Genomic DNA, 21,444 nt, shown 5'->3' on the forward strand with positions numbered 1-21,444 from the left:
TTTTCACACTCAACAGTTTCCCGTCAAGATAGTCCACCACCCAAAGGACATCCAGCCAACCTGACACAACTGTGGGAAGCATTGGAGTCAACATGGGCCAGCATCCCTGTGGAACGCTTTTGACACCTTGTAGAGTCCATTCCCTGACGAGTTGAGGCTGTTTCAATGTTAGGAAGTTGTTCCTAATGTTTGGTATACTCCGTGTATATCCTTTGAGACTGGAAATGTAATGTTCAACTCTTTCACCACATATAATCGTAATTCTTACACAGCTGTTGCTAATATTCATATTTCAACATTGATGTTTTCAAAAGTTTACTTGCTGAGCTTCTGTACACAGTTGCATCACGAGGTACGATAGTCTATTGATGGCTATGGCGATGCAAGTCTTAAGACTGCTTTTGCTGTTAAGACTGCTTTTCTTCTGTACATTCTTCTGTGTTTACTCTTTTGCGGTAAAGATGAGAGAATTTACTAGGCAGACATTCAAGTTTTATAATATGAGCGATATGTTTTGAATCCCCAGAGAGGTGAACAAGTAAACTCTGAAATATTCTTGCAATACAAAACAGACAGCACTAGACAGAGGTACATGCACACCAACAAAGCTAGTCGTAGAACACCCAAAGACACTCCCTATACAATGGCCACCTTTACATTCATACTGTCTGAAATCCTTTTCTTAAATCTCTTACATGCATTTGTCTTCTCAGTGTACATTGACATGTTATTTACATTCAGTAACAGCTAGTACAGGTGTTATATGTTTGCATTTTTTATACAGTGTTTACCATTACTGTTGAATATAGATCCTTTTGTGCAACTTATATGTGGAGATTTACAAACTGTACAATATAGGGGGGGGGGGAGTATTTACAATAGGCTTTTAGACATCAATAAACAAAGGAGCGGCTCGATTCAATCCGGAGCGCGGACAATCTGTGTTGTAGTGTGGTTGAAATGTAAAGGTAATTTCTGATTGGAGCCGACACATGCAGCGTTTACCGTGAACAAGGAAACATTGCTTTTAAATGTCAATCGCGCTGTAACGCTGATCTTCTGCGCTACTGATTTGAATCAAGCCCTAGATATGATTGTTGTTTACGTTTTCTCCAGCTGTAAACACTGAGCACGTTCAAGTGCAATGAGACTGTGCAACATCCAGAGACAAAACCCCAGATCTCACAAAGCAGATGGTTAAACACACTAGGCGGGGTGTCTTTGTTCAGGTAATGAAGGTCTCATGTGCTACATAAAACATGTCACAGTTTGAGTGCCCTTGAACGAGCTCCTAAAGAAGTTATTCACCTGCTAGCAGTATGTTAGATTGTCCTGAACAGGACCAACATCTACTGTAGCCTACTTGTCCCGTTGTCCACGGGCCTTTAAACTCACACCTCTTGGCTGTCCATTTTAAAAGTGCACCAAAATGGCAGTCTGATTCGCCGTTGATTGATCAGAGAGCCTTTTTGAGTTCAAGATGAAGTCACTGCTGGCTGGGGATTGATACACTAGCATTGAGTGTGTGCTTTTGTAGGACTTTATGTGGGTTGTGATATCAACACTATCCAGGGGTCTAATGCAGTATGCTTCTATGTTTGCTTATAGTTTGGAATCACAGCAATGTGCATGACAGTGCAAAGCTAACGGTACCAATGTTTTACTTTTAACTCTAAACTTTTTTACTTTTAACTCTAAACGTTATAGCAATGGCTTTTGTGAATTGTCTTTGCAAAACTACATAATATTATCCTCTGCATTTCATATAAAAAAATCTATCGCCTATCATACTTTCTTTACAGTGATCGTAATATAAAATAAATACATAGCTATCTGAATTTCAATGATGACTGAAAAAGTGCTGAAATAAATGAATCAAGTATGTATGAATATGTAATCAAATAAAGTAAATAATAATAAAGTCAACATAAATACAAATGTTGTGAGCTTCTGTTAATAACGTGTTGTGTATATACAAATGTTATGAGATTGAAGGAGGTAAAGCCTTTTTAAGCAATCTTTCTACAAGTTTCCTAGAAGTGGTATCCATACTTTCAAAAAGGGAAAATAGATCATGAGAAGGACATTAATTATAAAGAAAATACATTTTCATAGATGACTATCAACAGCTAAGTCCTTTCCCTTTAGCAAAAATTGCAAATGCTCATTTTGTTTGACTGCAACAGACTACTAGATAATTACTTATCCTGTGCAATTTTTTGCTTGCCTTCAAAAATTCAACTGTGGTTTCAAATCTGTAACTGCAATGTAACATAAGGCATTTATTCCACAAAAACTGTGTGCAAATAGTTTTTGGTTGGACCTTGCTACAAACAGCAAGATCAATGTGCAAACTTAACAAAAATGTATATATTTTGATCGTTCATATCATATAAGAAGAGATATAAATAGCACAATGTTAAGAAATTCATTGAAATGTTTTAAAGTGCCATTTAGTCCTATCCTCAGATTAGGTGTTTTAATAACCTGAACCACAAGAGGGCAGTGGTGACATATGGCCCTGGAAAGAGTCTGCTGGTTTTACATAATTGATGGCAAAAAATGTAAACAACAGCACTATCCAGACTATGGTACATCTACAGGGCATCATCAGTAAGGGTTAGGACTTCCTCCATGGTAAGTGAGGGACCGTACCACTATTAACCTGTGTTTCACAGTAGGGTTCATCACTTTCAGAGTCTGCGGGTGGGGACGCCTTTTTCCACTCCTTCTCTCCGTCATCAGAGTCTTCCATTGCCACAGTAATGAGGGGGGGAGATTTCCTGAAAGGGAGACAGAGAGGTGGAGTCAATACAACAGGCAATGAATCGAGACAAGATGACTCAACGGTCCGTATTCATAGCCTGGTCCCAAATCTGTTGAGCCGTCTTGCCAACTCCTACGGTCATTGGAGTAATAATGACCATAGGAGATGGCACAGCAGCACAAACTGATCTGGGACCAGTCTACCATACTTACAGGTGGGTCAATGTAACGATAGTACAGTGAGGTACAGTGTGGCTAATGACACTACCTGTATTCTCCATTGTGTATACCTGTCTACAATCTTGTGTGTTTATTGCTGCCATTGTATGATATGTTGTACTTATCAAGGCCATCAGACTGTTAAACAGCCATCACTAACACAGTGAGGCTGCTGCCTACATACAGACTTGAACTCATTGGCCACTTTAATAAATGGATCACTAGTCACTTTAATAATGCCACTTTAATAATGTTTACACATCGTGCATTACTCATCTCATATGTATATACTTTATTTTATACCATCTATTGCATCTTGCCTATGCCGCTTGGTCATTGCTCATCCATATATTTACATGTATATATTCTTATTCCATTCCTTTACTTAGATTTGTGTGTATTAGGTAGTTGTTGTGGAATTGTTAGATTACTTGTTAGATATTGCGGCACTGTCGGAACTAGAAGCACAAGCATTTCGCTGCACTCGCAATAACATCTGCTAACCATGTGTACGTGACCAATAAAATTTGATTTGATACCGGTACCCCCTGTACATAGCCTCGTTATTGTTATTTTATTGTATTACTTTTTTAAACTTTTGTTTATTTAGTAAATCTTTTCTTAACTCTTATTTTGTTAAAACTGCATTGTTGGTTAAGAGCTTGTAAGTAAACATTTCATGGTAAAGCTTACACCTGTTGTATTCGGCACATGTGACAAATTAACATTTGATTTGATTTGACATCTTGCAATCTTTTACCTCTTTCTAGTATCTAATTCCAGGGTATCTCCAGGGTAACTCTAGGTATCTTTAGGGTATCTCTTTGACCGATTAGATATCTCATACAGGTATCTTTTTGAGCGTTTAGGGTGAGTGTTCAGCACCATGCGGAGGTGTCTGATACCTGTCTCCACTCTGGGTGATGAGTCTCCTGCACGTCTCCATCTGCACGTCCAGGCCTCGCTTCATGGAACACATCTCCATGTACTCGTGCAGGTGTCTGTTCATGTCACTCTTAGCCGTGGCCAGCTCCAACTGTGGAGACGTAAGGTAAGACAATCCATACCGTAAGTTTGCTTTCTGGTTTAAAGTGTCACCACCAAAATGTTGGAGCGATTAGGGGCAGGATCTTTGCAAGCGCAAAACCAAAAGGCTGCAGCCGTTTGCATAAATCTTTTTTTCTAGTTTGTGTCTTCTTTTAGGTCGATTGTATTTGTACTTCCTATCGTTGCCACGGGGAACAGAGAAATTAGCAAATGAGCAAGCAAGAGGAGAGCTCTTGAAAGACTACACTACCTTCAATTTGTTACTTCAATTTATCTTATCATCTACATAGGAACTAATTTCAACAGTGATTCATGTAAGCACATGGAATGGCTGACTTATTTATTTCCATAATGTAATAATCCCAGAGAAACGTCTATGTATTTATGGCTCTGTTTACTTCTCTGCAGGCTAATAAATAGCCTTATCCTGCAGCAAAGTCCTCATATTGTACAAACTGCAGGGGGACAACTGTGGTACTTAGAGAAGGGCTTTGTATGTTTGTGTGTGTCTCACCTCGATCTGGTCGATTGTCTCCTGATACTCCTTCTCTCTAGTCTGGAAGAGGGACTCTGTGTCCTTTATCACCTTCTCTATGGACTCCTCCTGCTGCTGCTGCGTGGTGTGTGTGCGTGTGAGAGAGAAAGAGAACACATTGTTTTGTGCTTATTTGCCTAAGATACATGAGATAAAAGGAATGTCGATCAGTATATGGAAATGTAATATACTGCCAATCCATTGCATAAGTACAGCTCAATTCCAAAGTGTCTCTAATGCCCTGCCTCTGTGTGTCTGTGTGTCTGTGTGTGTGTGTGTGTGTTTTGTGTGTGTGTGTGTGCTACCAGCTTATCTAATTTACACTGTGATCCACGGATCAGGACATACCAATGTCACAGTCATACATGCAGTGTTTAAAATAGGACAGAGACACACAGACAAGGCAGCCCAACCATAAGAATAATTAACAAGCAGGAAGTACAGCGGCTTCGGTTGAAACACGCCCTTCAACACAGTTCTGGGATCAGCTTACCCTAGCCAGCTCCAAACATGAACCATTACAGTGGTAAATACAAAACTTAGATCAGCCAGTGGCAGGTATAGTGGCAGGTATAGTGGCTTACCTCTCCCTGGGTCTCCACTGCTCCCAGAGTGTATCCTGGGAAATCCTCCCACAGCAGCAGAGTCTCCTCAGTCTCCTCCCAGGCCAGGCTGTCACAGTCGTCCTCAAACTCACACTCCCTCCTGCAATAGTATGGCTTACTAGTTGTAAATATATGTATATACTGAACAAAAATATAAACGCAACATGTAAAGTGTTGGTCCCATGTTTCATGAGCTGAAATAAAAGATCCCAGAAATGTTACATACGCACAAAAAGCTTACTTCTCAGATTTTTCCTGCTAGTGAGAATTTCTCCTTTGTCAAGATAATCCATCCACCTGACAGGTGTGGCATATCAAGAAGCTGATCAAACAGCATGATCATTACACAGGTGCACCTTGTGCTGGGGACAATAAAAGGCCAGTCTAAAATGTGCAGTTTTGTCACACAACACAATGCCACAGATGTCTCAAGTTTTGAGGGAGCATGCAATTGGCATACTGACTGCAGGAATGTCCACCAGAGCTGTTGCCAGAGAATTGAATGTTAATTTCTCTACCATAAGCCGCTTGCAACATCGTTTTAGAGAACTTGGCATTACATCCAACCGGCCTCACAACCGCAGACCACGTGTAACCATGCCAGCCAAGGCCCTCCACATCCGGCTTCTTCACCTGCGAGATGGTCTGAGATGAGTCACCCGGACGGCTGATGAAACTGTGGGTTTTCACAACCAAAGAATTTCTGCACAAACTATCAGAAACCGCCTCAGGGAAGCTCATCTGTGTGCTCGTCATCCTCATCAGGGTCTTGACCTGACTGCAGTTCGGCGTTGAAACCAACTTCAGTGGGCAAATGCTCACCTTTGATGGCCACTGCCACGCTGGAGAAGTGTGCCCTTCATCAATGAATCCCGGTTTCAACTGTACTGGGCAGATGGCAGACAGCGTGTATGGCACTGTGTGGGCGAGCAGTTTGCTGATGTCAAAGTTTTCAACAGAGTGCCCCATGGTGGCAGTGGTGTTATGGTATGGGCAAGCATAAGCTATGGACAACGAATGCAATTGTATTTTATCGATGGCAATTTGAATGCACAGAGATATCGTGACGAGATCCCGAGGCCCATTGTTGTGCCATTCATCCGCCGCCATCACCTCATATTTCACCATGACAATGCACGGCCCCATGTCGCAAGTATCTGTACACAATTCCTGGAAGCTGAAAATGTCCCCGTTCTTCCATGCCCTGCATATTCACCAGACATGTCACCCATTGAGCATGTTTGGGATGCTCTGGATTGACGTGTACGACAGCATGTTCCAGTTTCACCAATATCGAGCAACTTCACACAGCCATTGAAGAGGAGTGGGACAACATGCCACAGACAACAATCAACAGCCTGATCAACTCTATGCGAATGAGATGTGTTGGGCTGTATGAGGTAAATGGTGGTCACACTAGATACTGACTGGTTTTCTGATCCACAAACCTACCTATTTTTTTTAAGGTATCTGTGACCAACAGATGCATATCCGTATTCCCAGTCATGTGAAATCCATACATTAGGGCCTAATTAATTTATTTCAATTGACTGATTTCCTTATATGAACTGTAACTCAGTTAAATCTTTGAAATTGTTGCGTGTTGCGTTTATATTTTTGTTCAGTGTAGTTTACTGGCCGACTCTCAAGTGACAGGCTAGTCCTGGTGATGAGCAGTGTGTAAGCTTTTTATCCAGACCAACTCTAACCGTCCTGATTCAATCATGGTCTGAAATTTAGAGTGGCTTCCCAATTGTGGTGACTGAAACTTTATCAGACCTTGATTGCTGACCATTTCCTCATATTTAGGACTCACAGCTGGTTCAGCATCCTCTGCATCTCCTCGTTGATCTGATTGGCTGACGTGCTACACGACTCCTCATCCTTGCCCCTCTCGCTCTCAGAGATGCTGGTTGGTTCGTCCCCATCACCGCCTTTAACCGACTGGGCCGCCTGCTTTCGGGGCCGGCGAGTCAGAGTGGAAGGAGGTGTGGCCATCTGCTAGATAAAAGTGGAATAACAGTGTAATAGCAGTGTAATAAAGGTGTAATTAACATGAGTTGACCTAGAAGATATGAGTGGACTTGCTTCCACAGAATCGGTCAAGCTGTAATTAAACCAATCGACGATTGCTCCAACAGATCTAGAATCTGCTTACCTTTGGAAAATCCTACACTTAACCATTATGGTGGTAAATGCTAAACTGATCTCATATCAGTGTCTAGGGGCTACCTAACATATAGTATAGTTAGTTGTATAGTGGCCTATAAGCAGTCCTGACCTGGAAGATCTGGATCATGTCTTCACAGTTCCTCTGCTGGGCCACGTCACACAGGCGAGCTGTGATGTCGATGCGTCTACAGATGTCCATGTCCACCTTCATGGCTTTCTCCTGGATCTTACTGTCTAGATCCGACAGGTTCTGATAGAGAGAGAGAAGGAGAGGAGAGTGAGTGACCCTCGCAAAAGGAAATATGTGTTCCCAAATCTTATTTGTATTTTAAAATACATTTTTGAAGTTAACCGCACCAATGAGTTACCAATTAGAGATGTTCTACGATTTTAGAACTCAAAAGTGAGTAGGGCAAAATTCCTATTCTAAGCCATCTCACGTGGGACTATTCCAGCGTTGCTATGAGGGACTCACGTTGCTCATTAGGCCTTTGAAGAGGACCAGCTCAGCTTTCAGCTGTTTCACCCTGAGGGCCAGCTCATCCTGACACACCTCACTCTCCTGGAGATCCTGTACGCACACACACACACACACACACACGCGCACGCGCACACGCACACGCACACAGACACAGACACACACGCCACGCGCACACGCACACACACACACACACACACAGACACATGCACACGCACACACACACATACACACACACGCGCGCATTATTTGCATTGCATGTATGACATAACTGATTATAAGTATGCAGAATAAATAGAATGGGTGGCGTATTGAATAGTTCATTTGTAGTTCTTTCCAGCTCAAGTTACACAATACACTCTCTACCTCTCTACTACTGCTTTCCAATCAACCAATCAATCTGAGGTGGAATCATAATGTTAGTGTGATGTGAAATATTAAAAGGGGTAACCTGCAGTTCAAACAATAACAAAGCAGTCGACCTCCAGCTTTTTAGGTAAACAGCTTAGGGATGGGGGGTTCGGAGAAATGCAACCACTATCAAATTCATAGACGGTGCTATGGACACAAGGACTCACCATCCATGAGTTCAAAATGAGAGTTTTACCATGTTTTAAAGCGACACTATACAGTGTTTCTTTACAATTACATTGTTTACCAACAATGGAGTAAAACCCACTTCTATTTTGGGTTCTGAGGGGGTTTGACTGGTGAACTAAGCTCACGAGGCATTTATATATGTTTTGTTTTTCAAGAATCAATGGCTATATATCATTGATTAAAACATGCATGTAGCAATCGCAGATTGCCCTTTATCATTGACACAGCTAAGGGCTTACCTCCTCCAGCTCAGCCACTTTCTCCTGGAGGTCCACTCTGAATGTATATTCTTCCTCCCATCTGTTGAAACACACACACACACACACACACACACACACACAGTGATCATAAAGATGAGAATGGGGATGGATGAGGGAGTCATCACCACAACATCGCACTATCATCACTGTCTCTTCTGGGGACACAACTTCCAATTACACACCCAACTTTAGCAGTTCAATCACACAATCACCATTATTGTCTATTTAGGATATTCTAGTTCCTCAATTTTCCCGACCATCTGTGACTGAGGGTAGATAACTTTGTCAAAGGCCAAAATGTCTCACAAATAGTATAATAGTAATACTGGATCGAATCCCCAAGCTGACAAGGTAAAAATCTGTCGTTCTGCCCCTGAACAAGGCAGTTAACCCACTGTTCTCTGGTAGGCCGTCATTGTAAATAAGAATTTGTTCTTAACCGACTTGCCTAGTTGAATAAATTTTAAATAAAAAATACATGTAAAAAAGTTACAAATAACAGATAGAAACCAGGCAGATAGCCTAATACCCTCTCCTATAGGCTACAGTGTTGTGCTCATGCGGATCAATTAACCAATAAGGCCCGAGGGTGTGTGGTAAATGGCCAATATACCACGGCTAAGGGCTGTTCTTCTGCACGATGCATCGCAGAGTGCCTGGACACAACCCTTAGCCGTGGTATATTGGCCAAATATCACAAACCCCAGAGATGCCTTATTGCTATTATAAACTAGTTACCAACCAGTGGAGGCTACTGTGGGGAGAATGGTTCATAATAATGGCTGGAACAGCGCAAATGGAATGGCATCAAACACCTGGAGACCATGTATTTGGTGTATTCAATACCGTTCCACTGATTCCGCTCCAGTCATTACCACGAGCCCATTCTCCCCAATTAAGCTGCCACCAACCTCCTGTATTACCAAAATAACTAGACCAGTAAAAATAAATGTTTTGTCATACCCGTGGAATACGGTCTGATATACCACAGCTGTGAGCCAATCAGCATGCAGGACTCGAACCACCCAGTTCATTCTGAAGTTTGATGGAGTTTGTATATCCATGTTGTGCGCCTATTCTCCCTTACTCAGCTGTGTTACGGAACAGAACACCACCCAGTATGCATATAGAGCACCCTGCTGCAGCACTTACTGAAGGTGAAGTGGCCTAACCCAGGAGGGCGCATGTGCCATAGTCCACGTTGCCTATACACACTGTTATCAGTCTGCTCAAGTGGGGATGCAGTGTATAGTCCTACAGTAGCCTGTTGTTAACAGTATACTTGGGTAGCCTATGCTGTAAGTTCAACCTGGTCTCATAGCATTTGTATTATTCCGTACGTAAATCCGAGACACTCCATTTAGTATGATATGTTATGTTTCGTATGGTATGTAATAAATTGTGGATGTCCATCACCCATTTCGTATAATATGTTACGAATTTCAAAACGTACTATATGTTACGAATTTGCAAAACATATGATATGTTAACCTTTGGGTAGACGATCGCATTATACGCCCACCCATCCACCCAGACCAACCACTCTTTTATCCCACAGGCCATAAACTTTCTGAATCTGCACATAAAATTAAATAATGTATATTTATTGCTGCATTTTTACACAATGAACTTAATCCTAGTAAAAATTCCCTGTCAGTTAGGATCACCACTTTGTTTTAAGAATGTGAAATGTCTAAATAATAGTAGAGAGAATGATTTATTTCAGCTTTTATTTCTTTCACCACATTCCCAGTGGGTCAGAAGTTTACACACGCTCAATTAGTATTTGGAAGCATTGCCTTTAAATTGTTTAACTTGGGTCAAACGTTTCGGGTAGCCTTCCACAAGCTTCCCACAATAAGTTGGGTGAATTTTGGCCCATTCCTCATGACAGAGCTGGTGTAACTGAGTCAGGTTTGTAGGCCTCCTTGCTCGCACACGCATTTTCAGTTCTGCCCACACATTCTCTATAGGATTGAGGTCAGGGCTTTGTGATGGCCACTCCAATACCTTGACTTTGTTGTCCTTGAGCCATTTTGCCACAACTTTGGAAGTATGCTTGGGGTCATTGTCCATTTGGAAGACCCATTTGTGATTAAGCTTTAACTTCCTGACTGATGTCTTGAGATGTTGCTTCAATATATCCACATAATTTTCCTTCTCATGATGCCATCTATTTTGTGAATTGCACCAGTCCCTCCTGCAGCAAAACACCCCCACAACATGATGCTGTCACTCCCGTGCTTCACGGTTGGGATGGTGTTCTTCAGCTTGCAAGCGTCCCCCTTTTTCCTCCAAACATAACGATGGTCATTATGGCCAAACAGTTCTATTTTTTGATTCATCAGACCAGAGGACATTTCTCCAAAAAGTACGATCTTTGTCCCCAAGTGCAGTTGCAAACCGTGGTCTGGCATTTTTATGCCGCTTTTGGAGCAGTGGCTTCGTCCTTGCTGAGTGGCCTTTCATGTCAATATAGGACTCATTTTGTGGATATAGATGCATAGATGGATATAGATACCTTTGTACCTGTTTGCTCCAGCATCTTCACAAGGTCCTTTGCTGTTGTTCTGGGATTGATTTGCACTTTTCGCACCAAAGTACGTTCATCTCTAGGAGACAGAACACATCTCCTTCCTGAGCAGTATGACGGCTGCATGGTCCCATGGTGTTTATACTTGCGTACTATTGTTTGTACAGATGAACATGGTACCTTCAGGCGTTTGGAAATTGCTCCCAAGGATGAACCAGACTTGTGGAGGTCTACTATTTTTTTCTGAGGTCTTGGCTGATTTCTTTTGATTTTCCCATGATGTCAAGCAAAGAGGCACTGAGTTTGAAGGTAGGCCTTGAAATACATCCACAGGTACACCTCCAATTGACTCAAATGTTGTCAATTAGCCTATCAGAAGCTTCTAAAGCCATGACTTAATTTTCTGGAATTTTACAAGCTGTTTAAAGGCACAGTCAACTTAGTGTATGTAAACTTCTGACCCACTGGAATTGTGATACAGTGAATTATAAGTGAAATAATCTGTCTGTAAACAATTTGTCACGCTCGTCGTAAAGATGGGACCAAGGCGCAGCGGGAATGTGTATGCTCATCTTCTTGTTTGTTGAGAAGAAAACAAAACAAAACACTTAAAACAACAACGACGAAGAAACAGTCCTGTAAGACCCACAGCTACACATGGAACAACTACCCACAAAAACCCATGAAAAAACACCCCTACTAAATAGGACCTTCAATTAGAGGCAACGAGAAACAGCTGTCTCCAATTGAAGGTCAAACCAATAAACTAAGCATAGAAATAGATAAACTAGACACAGACATAGAAATAGACTAACATAGAACATTGCCCAACAAACCCCAAAACACATTAAACAAACATCCCCTGCCACGTCCTGACCAAACTACAATAACAAATAACCTCTTTACTGGTCAGGACGTGACAGTACCCCCCCCTCCCCCAAAGGTGCAGACCCCGGATGCACCTGAAACCAAAAAAAAACAAAAACACAAAAATAAACCCCAAAACAAAAATAATCACAAACTAAAGGGAGGGAGGCCACCGTCACTGACGGTTCTTATGCTACACCCCCCCTCCCCCATCCACCTACTATGGAGGTGGCTCAGGCTCTGGCCTTAGTCCCCAACCTAACCTGTCCAACCCCGCTGGAGACCTCGGGCTGATGCGCGTCGCTGGAGACATCGGACTGGAGGGCGACTCTGGGAGCTCCGGCTCCGGACTGTGGGCCGTCTCTGCAGGCTCCGGACTGTGGGCCGTCTCTGCAGGCTCCGGACTGTGGGCCGTCTCTGCAAGCTCCGGACTGTGGGCAGGCTCCGGACTACGGGCAGGCTCCGGACTGCGGGCAGGCTCCGGACTGCGGGCCGGCTCCGGACTGCGGGCCGGCTCCGGACTGCGGGCCGGCTCCGGACTGTGGGCCGTCTCTGCAGGCTCCGGACTGTGGGCCGTCTCTGCAGGCTCCGGACTGTGGGCCGTCTCTGCAGGCTCCGGACTGTGGGCCGTCTCTGCCGGTTCCGGACTGTGGGCCGTCTCTGCAGGCTCCAGACTGTAGGACATCGCCGGAAGCACTAGACGGGGAACTGTCGCCGGAAGCTCTAGACGGGGCACTGTTGCCGGAAGCTCTGGATGGGGCACTGTCGCCGGAAGCTCTGGACGGGGCACTGTCGCCGGAAGCTCTGGATGGGGAACTGTCGTCGGAAGCTCTGGACGGGGAACTGTCGTCGGAAGCTCTAGACGGGGAACTGTCGTCGGAAGCTCTAGACGGGGAACTGTCGTCGGAAGCTCTGGACGGGGACTGCGCACTGAAGGCCTGATGCGTGGGGCTGGCTTTGGAGGCGCCAGACTATTTTCACGCACCACAGGGCTAGTGCGAGGAGCAGGAGCAGGACGAACTGGACTGGGCTGACGCACTGGAGGCCTAGTGCGTGGGGCTGGTACTAGAGGTACCAGACTGGAGACACGCACCCCAAGGCTAGTGCGAGGAGCGGGAACAGGATGTACTGGACTGGGCTGATGCACTGGAGGCCTGGTGCGTGGTGCTGGCTTGGGAGGCGCCAGACAGGAGACACGCACCTCAAGGCTAGTGCGAGGAGCAGGAACTGGATACACCGGGCCATGAACAAGCACTAGAGGTCTGGAGCGCACAGCCTGCACAACCCGTCCTGGCTGGATGGTAAGAGTTGCCCTGCACGAGCGGAGTGCTGGCACAGGGCGAACTGGGCTGTGCAGAGGCCTGATGGCTGCCGTGCGTAAAGCAGGCGTAGGGTAGCCTGGGCCTAGGAGACGCACTGGTGGCCAGATGTGCTGCGTAGGCATTCTCCTACCTGGCTGGATGCCCACTCTAGCACGGCACGTGCAAGGGGCTGGGTTCGCTCGCACCGGACTGTGCGTGCGCATGGGCGAGATCGTGCGCACTTCCGCATAGACCGGCGCTCTCACTTCCAAACGCTCCCCATAATAAGCACGGGGAGTTGGCTCAGGTCTATTACCTGACCTAGCCACACTCCCCGTGTGCCCCCCCAAAAATAATGTCTTGGGGGTGCCTCTCGCACTTGCCAATCGGCGCGTATAATGCCTCGTAACGGCGCCGCTCCGCCTTGGCTGCCTCCAGCTGCTCCTTAGGGCGTCGGTATTCCCCAGCCTGGTGCCATGGTCCTGCCCCGTCCAAAATTTCCTCCCATGTCCATGACTCCAAAACCCTCTGCTGCTCCTTCCTCCGCTGCTTGGTCCGTTGGTGGTGGGTAGTTCTGTCACGCTCGTCGTAAAGATGGGACCAAGGCGCAGCGGGAATGTGTATGCTCATCTTCTTGTTTGTTGAGAAGAAAACAAAACAAAACACTTAAAACAACAACGACGAAGAAACAGTCCTGTAAGACACACAGCTACACATGGAACAACTACCCACAAAAACCCATGAAAAAACACCCCTACTTAATAGGACCTTCAATTAGAGGCAACGAGAAACAGCTGCCTCCAATTGAAGGTCAAACCAATAAACTAAGCATAGAAATAGATAAACTAGACACAGACATAGAAATAGACTAACATAGAACATTGCCCAACAAACCCCGAAACACATTAAACAAACACCCCCTGCCACGTCCTGACCAAACTACAATAGCAAATAACCTCTTTACTGGTCAGGACGTGACACAATTGTTAGAAAAATGACTTGTGTCATGCACAAAGTAGTTGTCCTACAAACCGACTCGACAAAACTATAGTTTGTTAACACGAAATTTGTGGAGTGGTTGAAAAACGAGTTTTAATGACTCCAACCTAAGTGTATGTAAACGTCCCACTTCAACTGTATATGGTTGTCACTGTTTTTAATGTTGATGTTTTTTATTGTTGAACCCTGACTGCACAACAAATTTCCCAATTGGGACAATAAAGTTAACTTGAACCTACTTTTGTTTTTGCCTTAGGTATACACTGTATAAATTGAATGGAAAATGAAGTTATATTCTATTCTAGCTTCCCACAGCCCCCTGGAGTTTTATTACACAAAAACGAATTGTATGTTATTGTATTGTTATGAGACAGTTGTTTTTCATGTGATCTAAGGCAGATGATTGGAAATATTCCCCTGTTGAACAATTTGACCTTGTCAATAAAAGGAAATTAGACGAAGGTGTTTCAGCTGGCAAGGCATAGAGGCTGGTGAACAGAGTTGACGTTGCCTTGTTCCCATTACATTTACATTTACATTTAAGTCATTTAGCAGACGCTCTTATCCAGAGCGACTTACAAATTAACATTCAGACAGTGGACTATAGGCTGTAGTGAAGGTCACTGGTGTCATTTAGTGACGTCAGCGTCTTCTCACAGACGCTGCAGAAGGCGAGTGATCGTATGCGATGGGTCGAGGGGATGAGAGAGAGAGAGAGAGAGAGAGAGAGAGCGAAAGAGAGAGGAACAGGGAGTTTGTGTGTGTAAGAGAGAAATAGAGTGGGAGAGGGTTCAAGTGAAAAAAGAGAGAACGAGAGGGAGTGATAGAGAGCGAGAGAGAGGAGAAGAGAAAGTGGGAACGAGAAAAAGAGAGAACAATGTGAACAGTCTCTGGCGGCACCACTAGCGGTCACAGCTTTCAGTACAGTGCTGCATTGCAGGTGGTGAGGCGAAACGCAGATGGGCGGAGGAGGGAGAGCGAGAGAGAGATAGAGGCCATGTGAGAGAGAAAAAACAGTGTACTGCTGACTTCTCCCCAGCCAATTCAGCCCTCTCTAGATAATCCTCCTATTGGATAAGAGATTGGCCAATGCTGTTCTTTTAAATGCTGTGATTAACTATGTTTGAACTATGATCCCCAACCAGCCTATAGCGAAGCCTTGTAATGGCATATCACTTGGGAAGTACAGGGGCAATTTGAAGACAAAAGGTAGAGTGGCTAAAACACTTTAAGATTTGCAGAGTAACCAGAAGCCATCTAATGGATGATGATGATGATGATGATGCCTCCTCATTTCAACTCAGTTCTAAGATAGTAGTACTTTGGCAGCATGATCATAAGCTGGACAACCATAAAGCCTGTAATATAGCGCTGCCTTATATTTCAAGATGCGTACGCAAATCATGTAGACCTTGCATGATGATGTAATGTTCTTTTCTTGTGTTCTGGGGTGTAATTTGGTATGAAGAAAGCAAAAACACACTATTGTTGATTAGACCGCTTCATTCATACCTGCGTTTATACTCATCCCTCTCTCGTTTCACCTTGCCCAACACGTTGTATAGGGCCCGTATCTCAGGGGTGATGGTGTCGATTTGTACACCTACTCCGTCCGTTTGGGCACAAGGCACACCCGTGCCCGTTATGCGCGAATCCCTCCCCGTGCCAAACCTGCGGTCGTGGTTGTAGGACCAAACGGTGCCGGGAAGGAACCGGGGAGGCGGGTTAGTAGACATACCAGTCCCAAAACGGACATATTTCTCGTTAATGTTGGATATAGTCTCGTAAGGATCAGTAGGGCTTAATAAAGGACTGATGGAAATATGTGGAGTGAGTTGGTTGGAATTGAGGTTGCAATTCGAGTCAGTCAGAGTCGAGTTCCTAAATACTGATTTGCTGTTGGACTCAAAGACGGGAGTTGTAGGCCTGTTGAGTGATGGAGAGAGAAGGCCTCCGGGCAGGTATGCAGAATTATTGACGTTCTGGAGGGGCATATGTCCGGGCCTAACTGCGATGTGCCCTACGAAACCAGTCTGGACTCCCATTTCCTTAGTCAATGGCTTTTTCCTGTGTCCTTCTCCTGAATTGTCCTCATTATTTTCCAACGCCTGCTGAAGCTGTTTCTCTAAAGCTTTATTCCGACGCTCCAGCTCATGAACTTTAGCCAAAAAGCAACGGAAGCGCAAATTCAAGGTCTTGAGAACACTGATGTTGGAGCCCAAGTCGTTACGCAGGGCCATCGCTGCGGGAGGCGGCGGCGCGCGGTGCATGTTGTTCAGGTGCAGATACGCGAGTCCCGAAGGTGGCAGCGCACTAAAGTCCAGGCCAGATAGCCCATCTTGTCCAAAGCCAGTGTGCTCACCCAAGATGAAGCCTGAGTCAGGTGCACCGTATGAGTCTAGGCCTGTCATGGAAGAATCCGACTGGCTGCCCATCTGGTTATGCTGCTGTTGCTGAACCAGGTACGCGTTCTCCCCCAATAACGGATTCATGCTTGAGTATGAAAATCTGAAATGTTCGAAATCCGGCATGAAAACAGACTTCTTAATTTAGCTTGAAAGCTAACTCCTGATGCAAATAATAGCCTTACCCTGTGAAGACTTAGCCTATGCGTCCTACCAAGACAGAATAAGATTACTGAACAAAATAAAATAATGTATAGGCTATAGGTAAAAAGGAGCTATTGAACAAGTAGAATATTCCACGTTTTAAAATTTCACCCGTCAGTGACTGAAAAAGCCGCAGCAATTCAAGCGGTGAAGGCTACCTGGCTGGCCGCAGCGCAACTACTAACTTTGGCGTAGGGATGTCTGCCGAAGTAACAGTACAGTCAAGAAGACCATGGCCAGGCAGAAATAAACAAGCTACTGCGGATTTCAACTACCGCCACGACTAGAGTAAACGCGCAATCACCTACTGCTTGGCTTGAGTAAATTCTCGACACGTTTCATTAATATCACATTGTGTGTTTATTTTACCCTACACGTGAGTAATATCAATGGCATTATTGTCTGTAAGTCTAACTTCGTCACCATTATTTCAATCAATGATGGCTCACGATTTAGGAGTTTTACGGCACCCTCAGCATCCCTTGGGGACGTCAGAGAGAGCTCATAATAACGTTGCCTGTAAGGTTCTCTGCTCATATTGTCTAAAAGCTATGGGCTACTGGCTTACTGAAACTTTTGGACTGTGTTTTGTGCAAAACTAGGCCTACACCTAGTTGAAACGTATGCTACACATGCTCCATTACACAATTTCCTGTTGTTTGATCGAGGAGGGCTGAAATATGGTAAAATACATTTGATTTTATTTGACAACCTTTGACACATACATAAAACAATAGAGAACATATAAGTTGAATGTTGTACTTGCAGTCAATGGGATCAGTGGAGTGAAGAGTATGACTTGCTGACATGCCACACCATCTTAATGTGGATAGATGTTGCTGTTGGTCATGAATTCCTGACGCATCTTGTGTAGATCCCCCCCCCAGCACCTGATCTATGTCAATCTCTGGCCTGCCGTTCACTGAAATGTCGGAGGGAATTACGTATTTACTGACATCACAAGATCCTCTTCCAATAGCATTTTGAACATGTACTGTGTGTCCCCCACAGGAATCCATCTCCCCATTAAAATCAGACTGATGTGTCGTAGTGTAACTGGAAGTGGCATTCACAGTTGCAATGGAGGATGTTGCTCTTTTCTCAATGGGGTTTTTCACTGTACTGGTAGAATGGTCAGGTGTATACTGACTTGTAATTGAGGAGAATGGTGTTATCTCAAAAGGTTGTGGTGGTCTTTGTTGTAGTAGAATTGTCAGGGCTAAAGAGACTTGAATTTATGGATGTTGGTATCTTCTCAGCGGTTGTATTCTGTGTTCTGGTAGCATAGGGAGGGGCATAAATTAAAGATGTAGTTGGTCTCTTCTCAATAGTTGTTATGTTACCATGGTCCTGTCCTGAGCGAGTGAAAGGACAGAAACAATCAACTTAAAGAGATCGTTTTCTACAGAAAGCCCTGTGAAGTAAACAATGCATAGAATGCGTTTGCCACGCTTCTCTAAAAACATCCCAAAATACCTTGTCGATAATTAAATCAGACTTCTATTGCCACAATATCACTCCAGAAGATCTGTGTTCATCTACGTTTATGGAACATAACTTTTCCCAAAGCTTTTTGTATATGTTTTTACTCCCAAGCCATACATAGTTTACTTCATAGGGCTTTCTGTTGAGCCTGTATTTAAAACAAGTAGTCTGTATTTTAAATAAGTTAGAACACAAACCAATTAGGATTGCAGTAAAAACCCAGAAAGCTATCCCTTTAAGACGTAGTTAAAGGTATGTATATTAATTAAAGGTGAACTCATCTTCCACAGTGACAATGTCAATCTGAGCTATCTGTGTTAGTAAAGTAGACAGAGGCAGTTAGAGAGCTGGAATGGAGGAAAGTGTTTTTTCCTCAACACCTTTCTCCTCAACATGCCACGGTTTTGTCTTTGTACTGACTTGTGGATGTGGCATTGGTAGGAACAAATGTAGTCGGGCTGGAAGAGGTTTCCCAACATGATATTCCTCTATGAGACAGAGGGAGATAGAAAAGGAGAGAGAGAGATGGGGCAGGGAAACCCATTTAGCCTTCAAATTTAAAGCCACAATCTGTAACTTTGGCAGCAAGATGAAGATAAAGTACTTACTCTCACTTCGAAAGCACTTTAACCCATTCATGTAGCCTAATATTTAAGACTTCACCAAATGGTAAATAAGAGATTGCGAGGACTGTTTTAACAAGTTACAACAAATATATATTTTGAAGAAATGCAAATATGTAAATAATTTTTTTTATATTATAGCCTTAACTATTGGTTTGGGATTGCCACAAAACTGCACCTCACCTCAATTATTTTGTAGTGCCTTTATAAGGCTAATGGGCCCTCTCAAATTGTCCAAAGGTAAATAAAAGTAGGTATTTCAGGGCCTCCATAGTGGCGCAGCGGTCTAAGGCACTGCATCACAGTGCTTGAGGTGTCACTACAGACCCGGGTTTGATCCCAGGCTGCATCACAGCCGGCCGTGACTGGGAGTCCCATGAGGCGGCACACAATTGGCCAAGCGTCGTCCGATTTAGGGGAGGGTTTGGCCGGCTGGGATGTCCTCGTCCAATTGCGCTCTAGTGACTCTTTATGGTGGGCCGGGCACCTGCATGCTGACTTCGGTTGCCAGTTGTACTGTGTTTCTTCTGACACATTGATGCGGCTGGCTTCTGGGTAAAGCGAGCAGTGTGGCAAGAAGCAGCGCAGATTGGCCGGGTCGTGTTTCAGAGGACACATGGCTCTCGTCCTTCGCTTGTCCTTCGCCTCCCCTGAGTCCGTACGGGAGTTGAAGCGATGGGACAAGACTGTAACTACCAATTGGGAGAAAAAGGGGTAAAAAGTAGATATTTCAGCTCATACTTACCCTGGGTGATTTCATCTTGATCACTGTCCATATTTATAAACTATATCACAGATGCAGAGATCGGATACTAGTGGGAGAGATCAGATATATTATCAGTGATTAACCATTATCTATCAGGTATAAGGAACTACCCCGAAACCAGCAACAAAGCCATTAAAAAATACAATTAAAAAAGTAGATTTAAATAGAACAACTATTTTCTTCAACCAAATGCACCAGTTGTCCCTGTCTTGGAAAAAACAATAGTACATTTACAACAACAGTCATGAATAAAGTATAATAAAGTTCAAATACTTACATGAACAACATATAATCTCTTTTCTTGTTGTCTTGTTCCTATGCTGTTTTTTAAAGAGCAATGATATGTCTGTGATTTGAATGCACTGATCTCTTCTTGAGTTGTCTGGCTCACGTCACCTGCCGTCAGGCAACCTGTTTTTCCTCTTCCAAGGAACCAAAAATAAGTTCATTCTTTTTCTTTAGAAGTCAATGCACCACTGTACATTTCTTGTTGCCCTGGAAATGGTTGTTCTAAGCAGGAGGGTTGCTTCACAAAAACAGTTACATCCATGTGTAAAAGTGATATTTCTAGAACAAGAGATTCTGGATGACAGTTAAAATGACTCAGCAACATGCTACCTTTCACTACCTAGCTGTCAGTGACGGTCAGTACCGTTTCACGAGCATGACATTATTTCTATTACAGCATATTGGATGACTCATTCAAAAACAGAAATATACAAACAAGAGTAAATAAACCTAACAGACAGGGGTATTACTAATCGAGATACATTTTCAATCCGTCAAAAACGTTTATGGTGCGTATTGCTTTTTTGTTTTTACATTCAATGATAATTACAAAATAATATTTCAGTTCTATCTTAAATAATGTGAAGAGGGGTTTGTTCTCTGCCCACTTCATTTGATGGATAAAGAATCTTCCATGAAAGATAAACAAATTAACAATGAAAGTTAAATCAGGGTCCATATCATTTAGATCAAAATAAACATAATATCAGAGTCTCTCAGATTAACATTAACAGTCGTTTCTTTTAAAATAAATCTTCTAACTCACTCCAGAATCTTCTGACATAAGAACAGTCCCAATAGCTATTTTAAATCTGTGTATAATAAAGGTCTTTACAGGGTAGATTCTGTGAATGAGTTTGTATGATACTTCTTTCACCTTATTAGATATACAATATTTACCAGACAACGAGACTTTGTTCCAGTTCACTTGTCCTAGGGCTGCATTCCAGTACATTTTACCAGAGGGAATAGTAACATATTGACATAGTTTCCTTATATACATGTTATTACATTTATAGTTTAAAATGTCAATTCCTTCTAATTGTATTGAGGCTACAAAATCCTCAACCAGTTGCACTTGGAGTACTGTTATATTCTCCTAAAAGAAGAATAGCACCTTTAGGGACAGCTCTAACAACAATGTGATCCTCCTCAGGAGGGAATGTAACATTGTGTGTTCTCATGAATTCTAGATAATCATGTAGTTGTCATCATGATTCAATAATTGTTTAACCCAGATAATGTTGTCAAACCAGTTCTGGAAAAACAAAGACTTGTTTTTGTATGTCTT

General features: G+C 43.5%; 1 protein-coding gene across 1 annotated transcript; it reads right to left on the reverse strand.

The window, feature by feature from the left end:
* Positions 1-211: 211 nt before the first annotated feature.
* LOC115176167 (intermediate filament family orphan 1-like) lies at positions 212-20,450 on the reverse strand. Its single transcript, XM_029736012.1, has 11 exons — positions 20,143-20,450; positions 19,845-19,911; positions 15,895-18,346; positions 8,662-8,722; positions 7,820-7,915; positions 7,454-7,594; positions 6,989-7,173; positions 5,152-5,272; positions 4,547-4,645; positions 3,891-4,021; positions 212-2,783 (listed from the first exon to the last, which is right to left on the reverse strand). The coding sequence occupies exons 3-11, from the start codon at positions 16,911-16,913 to the stop codon at positions 2,621-2,623; spliced, it is 2,016 nt and encodes a 671-aa protein (XP_029591872.1). The 5' UTR covers positions 16,914-18,346; positions 19,845-19,911; positions 20,143-20,450; the 3' UTR covers positions 212-2,620.
* Between the last annotated feature and the right edge of the window lie 994 nt (positions 20,451-21,444).

This window comes from Salmo trutta, chromosome 36 (genome assembly GCF_901001165.1).
Source record: "Salmo trutta chromosome 36, fSalTru1.1, whole genome shotgun sequence".
NCBI classification, from domain to species: Eukaryota; Metazoa; Chordata; class Actinopteri; order Salmoniformes; family Salmonidae; genus Salmo; species Salmo trutta.